General features: G+C 46.3%; 1 protein-coding gene across 1 annotated transcript; it reads right to left on the bottom strand.

Moving 5' to 3' along the window:
* Positions 1–425: 425 nt before the first annotated feature.
* On the bottom strand, positions 426–8,894 carry CCKAR (cholecystokinin A receptor). The gene is made up of 5 exons (XM_035004426.1): positions 8,514–8,894; positions 7,564–7,815; positions 4,204–4,465; positions 2,208–2,335; positions 426–1,092 (listed from the first exon to the last, which is right to left on the bottom strand). Exons 1-5 carry the CDS (start codon positions 8,623–8,625, stop codon positions 584–586), a joined length of 1,263 nt encoding a protein of 420 aa, XP_034860317.1. The 5' UTR covers positions 8,626–8,894; the 3' UTR covers positions 426–583.
* Between the last annotated feature and the right edge of the window lie 1,446 nt (positions 8,895–10,340).

Genomic DNA, 10,340 nt, shown 5'->3' with positions numbered 1-10,340 from the left:
TCTCTGAATGGCCCCGGCCAACCTCAAAAAGAAAAAGTCAGGCTGTTGTCTTACTTCAGAAAAATGGCCAGAAGAGGGTTTGCTTCGTGTTCCCTTTTTGTGGTCATGATGAGAGAGAGGGGTGGCAACACTATGTACATGATAGACTCTCTCCAGAGGCAAAGCAGCCTCCACACTTCTGCATCAGCAGATGAAGCAGAGCTCAGAACTGTGTCACTAGGGGGAATAAGAGCCCACCTTGGATGTTCTAGAAACTAATAAAGCTTAAGTAGGGTTCACGTCTCCATTTGGACCACGTGTTTGGCATCGCATTTGTAGAATGAGCCCCGCTGGACTCCTGTGACTGGCCTGTTGAGGTGTTTCTGATGGTGAATGTTGCTGAACCCTTCCTGCCTGGACTTGCCCAGAAACCAAGTCACAGCCCCACTCTGCTGGAGTGTCCCCTGGAACATGGATGAAGGATGAAAAGCGGACAATGAACAGCTCCCATGGGCAATGGAATCTTCCTTCTGGTCTCCGCCCTCCGCCCCTCCTTCCTGCAGCCCTGGAGGCCGCACAGCTCAGGGGGGCGGCGCCGAGGCGCTCAGTGGCTGTAGGAATACCTGGACAGAGAGGCCCCCGTGGTCCTGCCTTCCTCCTCCTCTCCCACCTCTCCTCTGGCTCCTGGGGGACCGGGGTTGGGGCAGCAGGGGAAGGTGGCCATGAAGCCAAGGCGGAACCGTTTGTTCATGAAGCAGTAGATGATGGGGTTGACACAGGAGGAGGTGTAGGACAGCAGGAGGATGAAGGAAATGGGGGTCCCCGAGAGGCGGCGCTCGGCCGACGCTGTGTCATAGGCCCGCCAGGCGTTGGCGCTGAAGATGGGCATCCAGCACAGGAAGAAGAGGACCACGATGACCATGAGCATGCGGATCACCCGCTTCTTGGCCATGAGGTTGGCCGTGGAGCTGCTACTCCTGATGCGGTTGACCCCGCCGCTGCTGGGGGTGGACAGCTGCTGAAGCTCCAGCTTCCTGCGGGGCTTGGCCTTCTGCAGGTAACACCCATCGCTGTCCTCATACCTGCTGCTGCTGCCGGTGCTCGGTTTCCTGTCTGGATGGGCAAGTGACATGGCTTATTGTTGGGGATGGGTACGCGGGGCAGATGCCCCCTCCATCGAGGGGGTCAAACCAAACTGGAACTGAAGCAGGGGGCAGGCATCCTTGGGCCTGTGCTGGTATGGGTTAAGTACTGATCTACAGTAGTCCTTTCCTTCAAATGGAAAGCTACTTAAAACTAATAAAATAATGTGGGGAGCCTGGGTGGCTCAGTTGGTTGAGCCTCCAACTCTTGGTTTCCGCTCAGGTCTTGATCTCCAGGTCTTGAGATCAAGCCCCGCACTGGGCTCTGCACTGAGCCCAGAGTCTGCTTGTGATTCTCTCTCTCTCCCTGTGCCCCTCCCCTCACTCTCTCTTGTCTCTCTCAAGTAGATGAGTAAAATCTTAAAAACAACAACAATAATATATAATCTATCATATACACAGTATATAATAAAAGAATACTTTATAGACATCAATTATAAGGATAAGAATTACTAAAGAGTGAATATTCACACTCTTTGTTTTCTCAGATCCTCAGGGGAAAGGTCCCTGCTTGCTTGGTGAGCTTCCAGAATGCTTTTACTGGGAAACCTGGATAATGAGCAAAAATCAACCAAAACCAAAGAAGTCCTGGAGACATACAAGTTCTGGTAAAAGAGCTGAATGAAGGGGTGGAATGAGAAGGGCAAAAAGTTATATCAACAAAGGTGTTGGGGTAAATTGTAGTGGCTAGTGGATTACAATGAGTGGGAAGAAGTTAGGTTTTAGGCAACTGTAGGGTGATAAGGAAAGGGAGACCAGAGGTGGGGGGTTGGAGTTACAATTCCCTTCAGTTGTGGAAGGAGGGGTCCGTTGGAATGCAACACTGCAGACAACGAGGGACACACGGGCCCTCAGTTGATAACTGGGTATATGCGTGTTAGGTCCGTTTTGAGAGGGACAATTTCTCCATTTTACAGATGAGGGAATAGGGACACTAGGTCTCTTGACTGTGCCTTACGGCACAGAGTCTCTCCCAAGGATACTTCCAAAAATCTCCAACACACACTCTGGGTATAACTATTTATGTTATAGGAACCAAGCTTTTGCGATATTTTGGCATAAACCATACAGCAAAGAGGTAGTTACCCCTAGCAGACTTCTTCTGGATAGCATCAAACTTTATTCCTTGGTAAAGTTCCAAAGAGATCAATCCGTACGCCACCATCATCACGATTCCGGGAATAAGAAAGAGGATGAGTAACAGGAACGTGTGCCTAATAAAATAAAAAGAAATTCAATAACCATAAACTCCAGTATTTCAAACTCAGACGGGATGGAATAAATAGGATTCATCTCCATTTCAACTGGTCTGGGCAAACACATTAATTACTAGTATTTAATAGCCTTGGAAATACTATGTCTGGAGGTTCGGTCATTCAAAGTTGCTTATTTCTCTTCTTTTTTTCAGATAAAGTCTATTATGAAGGACTAGTTAAGTTGGAAAAGGCTGGTGTGTTCTGTGCCTGAAACAAGCCTTCATGTAGAACCAATGAGAACTTAACAACAGCAAAGGCATGTGAATAATCTCAATAAAGCTGTTAACAAAAACATCAACAAATACTGATAAGAGCTTACATTCATCTAGGACTTACTGCATGACACACTAGGCTAAGCATTGTACAGATAATAATATTTCATATATATATGCAACACTAGATTTAACTCCCATAGTAACCTTTGAGGTAGGTACTGTTACCATAATACCTACTTTATACATGAGGAAACTGAGATTTATAGAGATTAAATCATTCGTTCAAAGTCACACACCTAGTGGCAAAGGGGGTATTTGAACCCAAGGAATACGCAATTCTAGAATCTGTGCTTTTAAGCATCACAATATACTATTTGTTGACTTTACAACAACAGAACCGTCAAGCCCATAGGTAGGAATGATGGATGACCTCCGTGGTTTTGCACAATAGGGTGTTCTGGCTATTTCCGCCCCATTGGCACAGTGGTGGGCTCCTTCTAGTGCCTGGTGGGGCAGAGCTATGCTTTCTCTAAACATGTTTGATTCCTGAAGCCCCACAGCCTCCTTTATGAGTCTGGCCCCTAAATCATTTTTGCAGTCTGGCATGTGTAAGGTTACAGGATTAGGCCGTAAAATTGTCAGAGGCTCACAGTGGCTGGCCATTTCTCATTTCAATTGGACATGTTTTGATAAGATTCCTTTTCAAGTCTTGGAAATGTTTCTCTCATTTGCAACATAACTCTGTGTGTGTGTGTTACTTGGTTGAAATAAAAAAAAAAGGAAGGCAAAGAAAGCAGAGATTATCTCAGTTTTGAGCCATTTTTGAATATCTAGTTCCCTGATTCTAAAATATGCCTGGAATTAGTAAACGTAATACCCTGCGTTTGTATTTTTTAGAATATTTAATGACATTTTCATACACAGGCTCTCCTTTGAATCTTACAGCCACCAATGAGGTAGATTAAAAAAAATCTCTATTATTATATCGTTGCATAGATAAAGAACCTGAACCTCAGAGAGGTTCCTTGCACTTGTCCAACGGCAGTCGGCTAGTAAGCAAAGAAAGTCTTAGAATCTCGCCTGTCTATGTCTAGTGAAGTGTTCTGTGTGCCAATACCATAGCTGCAGCTCTAAAAAAAACAAAAAAAAAAACCCAACCACATGGGATTTGGGACTCATTCTCTGCTTTATCTTCAGATCTTAGAAAAATCATAGCCCTCCAGATGCTGTAGCCAACCCCCCGCTAGACCATCCAGAGGCATTCTGCATAGCGGGTAAGCAGAGAGGCTCTCTCTCTTCTAGTTTTGTGACCTTGAGCAACTCACTTAACTTCTCCGTGTCTCAGTTTCATCATCTGCAAAATGGGGATGATAACAGTACCTACCCTATCGGGTTTTAAGAGGATTAATTGAAGTCATATGTGTATGGCATAAAACAGAACACGTAAGTGTCTGCTATCACTATTATCCTAAAAAGAAGTTAGAATAATCCTCCTCAAAGTCTCCTGGACACGGACCTCCCCCAGCCGCTCTGGACAATACATTCCCGTTTTTATAAAAACTGCACACCGTGACAAGTCGCATTTCGCAAATAAACACCACACCACCTTACCAGGACTGCTGCATGACATCGTTTGGCAGTAGAAAGCGGCACATATTCGCCGTCTGGTTGTTATTTTTGGTAAAAGGCACCAGGCTGCTATAAATTGGGTACGGAGTCATAATAGTGAAGGAGAGGCACCAGGTCATGGCAATCACCTTCAAAGCATGGGATTTGGTCTGCCAGACCCGGGACTGTAAGGGTTTGCAAATTGCACCGTATCTTTCCAGAGATATGGCTACCAGATTAAAGGTGGATACACTCACAGACGTGCCTGGGAAAGGAATAAAGAAGCTGGTTATGACAGCTCTGAAATCCCAAGTTTATTTGCACATTAGCTTAAGCATATCTGCTCTGCACAGGTTCGATATCGAGGGACAACACTCAGAGGGGAAAGAAAGATCATGTACCTGTATTTTTTTTTAAATGATTGATTCCCAGCTTTGCTTCAAAAAGGATTTAAGGCAGTTAAAGAAATGTATTTATGAATACGTATGATTGCCAACATTTAGATACGTTTATTGAACTTTGATTACAACTGAACTCCTTCTCAGGCTGAAGTTGCTCATTAATTAATAACCAAGGGGATGAGATATGTTCCTCTCCCACAGAAGAGGTTTTTGAGTCGCCTAGAGAGAAGCTCTCATTTTGAGCATAACCTGAAGTTAAGTTGACCTAATAACCCAGATTCTTAAGGACTGTGACCCTGAAAGGTCACTGGGGTCTGAGCTGGAGGCATTAAAACTTTCTGAGAATTTCTAGTACAGACTCTTTTTAAGAATGAAACATTATAAATTTGAAAAAGCATTCTGTTGAAAAAACACATAGTAAAGGAAGGATAAAGGGAGGTCACGCTATACTGTAACCAAAGGTTGCTTCTGGTGGGAGGACTAGAACTTTCCTTCTTATTCTGTTTGCTTTTCTGTATTTTGTAGAATGAGCATGCATCATCAGCGAGAAAGACATCACAAAACCTCACAATGATGTGCTTAGGCAGAGTAAAAAAAACTTAATTTTCTTTAACTTTTGTATTTTGTGTGTGTATATTTACTATCACGTCTTATCCCCTAAAAATTCCCTTTACCTATTCACCCATGGATTCTGTCAGTTTTTCTGATTGTCTTTAGCATGATTTCTTCAGCCTTAGAATGAACCTAAGTTAGGGAGAAGAAGCTCTTAGCCTGGGGCCTTTTATGGGTATAAATAAATTCTCTGAAACTGTTTATAAAAATGTTCTCTTTTCTAGGGTGATATACTTACAGTATTCCTTAGAGACTTGAAGGAATCTACAACCCCAAAACCATTAAATAAAAACGCATGTTCTGAGACAGGATGGCTGTGTTTTCCTGCACTGTACCCCAAGGAACTGATGACATTGAGATTACAGAGTGTAGCCCCAGCATCTTCAGAGTCAAATCTGTATAATGGGCTCATTGTTATTATAAACCCACCATCAGGCAAGCATTCTTTCTTTCTTTCTTTTTTTTCTTTCTTTCTTTCTTCCTTCCTTCCTTCCTTCCTTCTTTCTTTCCTTCCTTCCTTTCTTCCTTCTTTCCTTTTTTTTCGTTTTTTTTTTTTGCTGCATATAAGGAGTTTAATGAATGTTAACTGTTAGGAATAGTATTGAGGAGAACACAGAATCAAGGGCAGAATCAAAATCCCCAGATTTAGAAATCCAACCAAACCATTACGGTATTGCAAACAGCTTCAGAATTTTCTTGCTTTTCATTTTAGCTATTTTTAAAAACATTTTTTTTTTTAGGTGAAACATCACAAAAAATTAACCATTTTCAAGTGGGCAATTCTGTGGCCTTCGGCACATTTATAGTGTTGTGCAATCACACAAGCACTTGTTTTAAATCTCCTTTCACAGACCCTAGTTAAGATTCTTAAATAATATTATCACAAGATACATATGGGTGGGCCATGAAAGCTGAAAGCGCGAGGAGATGCTAGTTAACTGTTATTGCTTCATTGTTTAATCATGATCCCTTTCATTTGTAAGTCCGTTTTTATTTTCAGAGCTCTTGGACAAGGACGGACACTTTCTTGGTTGTTTGTCCGTGGGACACGGATCAGTAATTCATCATCGTTTTGTTAGGGGTGGATCCCGCTGCCTCAATGGGGAGAAATCAAGGCTTTGAAAGCTTTCAGGTCACTGAGGACGGCCCCAGGCCAACGCAAGGCTGAGGTTAGAACAAAAAACAACCCTCCCTCATTTCCCGCCACTCCTCCTCCCCACAGCTAGTACTCGGAAGGGGTAAGGCACAGGGCAATCTGGCAGACAGAGGGCGGAGAAACATCTTTGTTCGGCTTCAGGGGAACCCCAGCAGCTGGCAAACTGGGGCGGCGTCCTCACCCACCACTGTGGTGGCTCCGGATCTAGGTTCAAATCTCAGCTCTGTGGCTTACCACCTGTGTGTCCCCGGGCACATGATCAACCTCTCTGTGCTTCTGTTTGCTCCTCGGTGAGACGGGAAAGAACAACTGTATTTTATTTCGCAGGGTGGGTTGGGAGATGAGATAGTGGGAGTAAAAGCACTTTGTACAACATCTGGTGCATAAAAAGTACTCAAAAATCTCGGCTCTTGGGATTTGTATTTATCATCATCATTTTGATTGGCAGATTGATCTGCATGTCTCAGCCAGTCAGGGGGAGCTTAATGACCCACAGGCTCTGGGAGCAAAATCAGCTCCTCAGTTAGTGTCAGAGAGCTCGCTCTCTCTCTCTCTCTGCCCGAGAGCGTCCCAGTCCCTGGGGATCAGGCTGGGAAGTGAATCCTGAGACAGGAATCTAGAGCTGGGATGAAACTGGTTTTCACATAGCCCCTGTTCCCTAGGAGAGCAGGCGCAACAACAGAAAGAACCCCCCTCCACCATCCCCACCACCCCCAAAAGCCATGGCTCGGCTTGGGCAGAGCTCAGACTACGACCCTTGGCTTCCAGGAAGGGACAGAGTCGCTTGAATCCTTCTTTCTTTCTAGCAGAAGCAAGCAAAACCAACCTCTTCTGCGGGTGCTTAACAACTTACTCCACCCTGAGAAACTGACCTCTGAAACAGATGACACACAGGGGACTGACTTCTGGCGACACGTGAGGACTGACCTACCTTAAAGCCAGCACCTGCGTCCTTGTACACAGCCCCACGCAGCCAGATGGTTTTTTGTTTTCATTTTTTTCTGTTTGTTTTTTTTGGTGGGTGTTTTGGTTTTTTTTTCACTCAGCAGGATGCCTCTGCTGAGGCTGTCAGGGGTTGGGAAGGTCTGGGGCCGAGTGGGGTCTGGGGCCGAGTGGGGTCTGGGGCCGAGTGGGGTCTGGGGCCGAGTGGGGTCTGGGGCCAGCTCCAGAAATAGTCGCCAGCAGCAAACTCACCCATGAAGTAGGTGGTGGTCTTGCAAACAGCACTCCCAAAGATGAAATCCTTGAGCAGGTTGGGGATGAGGTTGAACGGCATGCAGAAGAGGCAGAGCATGAGGTCGCTGACCGCCAGCGAGAGCAGGAAGATGTTGGTGACAGTTCTCATCCTCTTATTCCGAATCAGCACGGTGATGACCAGCGTATTCCCCAGCACACTGAGCAGGAAAATCACGGAGTATAGGAGAATCTGCACGGCCGGCTGCCACTCTGCAAAGAGTAACGGGGACGAGGCAGAGGGACGGAGGTTATGGGAACAGAATGTTAAAACCTTAGCACACGAAATGAACGGTGATTTCCTGCAGATTTTTTTTTTTTTTGCAAGGGTCTACAATCACTGAACCCGACTATTCCTCTAGCGACAATATTTTGCAGAAGCAAACTGAGGAGCGCACGGAGTGATTCCGTTGCTTCTGGGAGGTTAATTTGTTAAAGAATCATGCAGGGAAATCACTTTTTCTTAAGAACAAAGCTTCTCCCGTGACTAGTGATTGCTTTCTTTTCCCAGCTGCTAAGCATGATTTCACTTTAATCACTTTTTCATGCTGGATTTCCCCCAAGAAAAGGTGACAGCTCGATTGTGACAACACCTTTTCTGTGATGCTGGTAAGTTCCACCTTCGACACTTGTACCCCATTCTTCTGACACTTCAGCTCCTCCTCCCTTGGCTTTTGTTCCCCCTGCCCCCCATGTCCTATACACCCATCTCAACTCTCCTGCAGGGGAACAATCAGGGTATTTGACTCAGTTCTGCTTTTTGATCTGTTATCCAAACTTGTGAACGTATGACTTTATCCAGCCTGGTCTCAAGAGGACTTTGTTATATTTTCTCTATCAGCCTCGTCTTTGCTCATTTCTCCCTCCCCTCGATCATTCTCTGAATTAAAATAACAGTGTCTGACACCTACCTTTGGAAGGATGGGGCCGATCCAAGCAGAAAAGCGTCTCATTTTCAATTCCCAGCTCACAGGGAGGGGTGATGTAGCTTCCATTCACGAGAAGGCTGTCGACCACATCCATCCTCACCTGCTGTTCTCCAAGTGCTGGCGAGCTGGTGAATTGCTCACCCTCAGCTCATTCCTCTAATGACTGGAGAGCCTCCCAGACGCAACCTGCCGTGCAGGGGCAGGGAGGGAGGGATTTCCAGGTGTGGGCTTCTGCAGCCATTCCTAAAGGCGACGTGAGTTCACCCCGCTTGGTCCAGCTGGGCAAGCATGTGCTCTCCTGTCTTGGAAAAGGCAGCTCAGGCAAGCCAAGCCTGCTCCACCTTCCGAGCCCACCCCTCCCATTCCTGGGCCAGTCTAAGGGCCCTGAGCACAGACAGCTGGACTGCGAGTTAACCCTTCCCAGAGTGTCACTGCTCTTATACACACTTGTACACACACGGATACGCATGCACGGACACAAACACACACGCTTCCCCGGTACCTCTCTTCTCTGCATAGGAACCTGTCACCAACCCAGACATATGCAGAAGAAAGCCCAGGCTGGCTGTGTGAGACAGGAACAATTAACACGGTAACAGATACGATAATGCAGACCATCAGGACTGAAGGGCACGGAGGGACTGCGTTTTTCCTCCTTATATAAAAGCAATTAGTGCCTTTTTAGCTTTGGAACCATGCCCAGCAATGTGTGTAGATAGAACTGCCCTCTGGTTGTTGTTACCAACCACACTGTTATTTCTCGTGGTCTCTGCCCTTGTTAACCGAGAGGGGAGGGGCTGCTTTTGGATATAGGGTTCCGGATCCTTATTACAAGAAAAGTTAGTAAGATCTCCCATTCATTCATTTATTCATTTGTCCATTCATTCAGCGCATATTCACTGAGAGTCAACCATTTGCCAAGCGCTCTCTGAACACAGAAGCAAATAATGAACAAGATCCTTTCAGATAGTGTTAAGCACCACGAAGGAAGGGAAGCCAGATGATGCAATGGAGAGGAATGGTTTGGGGGCACTAATTTAGGTGAGGTGGTCAGGAAAGGCCTTCTGAAGGAGGGGACCATGATCTGACATCTGGAACACAAGGAGGAGGAAGCCTAGGGAAGATCTGGGGAAAGCTTCTTCTAGGCAGGAAGAACGGTGTTTTCGGCAGAGGTCACAGCAAGTGCGAGGGCCCTGAGGTGGAAATGAGCTTGGCCTCTTTGGGGAACAGGTAACAGTAGAAGTGAGTGAGGGGCAAACAGTGAGAGGTAAGATTAGAAAGGAAGACCGGCCTGGGGGGTCTGGGTTTTCTGCGAAGCTCTGTCGCCCTCCCAAGCCCCTCAGTGTCTGTCATACAGATGGTCTCCTCAGTTCAGACCTTTGGCGAAGCAGATGGCAGCTGCGGGACCTGTGTTTCTGACATGCCACGTGCCTGGCTGACAGTGGGTCTATTTGCTAGGTATCTCTGGGGCCCTTGTATACTGACAGCTCTCTCAGTTGACAGAGCTATGCACTGCATCTTTGCTGAATGCAGATGAACTAACTGGTATTTTTGCTGTGGAGGCTGAGGATGTGGGCTGGGAAGATAGAGTGGCACCTAGAGTGACAAATAAATCTCCCTCTCCCTCTGCCTGCCGCTCCCCTGGTTGTGTGCGCTCACTCTCTCTCTCTGACAGATAAATTTTTTACTTATTTACTTATTTATCTGTCAGAGAGAGAGAGCACCCAAGCAGGGGGAGTGGGAGAGGGAGAAGCAGGCTCCTCGCTGAGCAGGGAGCCCGATGTGGGACTCAATCCCAGGACTCCAGGA

This window comes from Mirounga leonina, unplaced genomic scaffold (genome assembly GCF_011800145.1).
Source record: "Mirounga leonina isolate KUSES-001 unplaced genomic scaffold, KU_Mleo_1.0 Mir_129, whole genome shotgun sequence".
In the NCBI taxonomy this organism is placed as follows: Eukaryota; Metazoa; Chordata; class Mammalia; order Carnivora; family Phocidae; genus Mirounga; species Mirounga leonina.
Note: the sequence above shows the minus strand (reverse complement) of the source record. Positions and strands in the feature narration are given on the sequence as shown.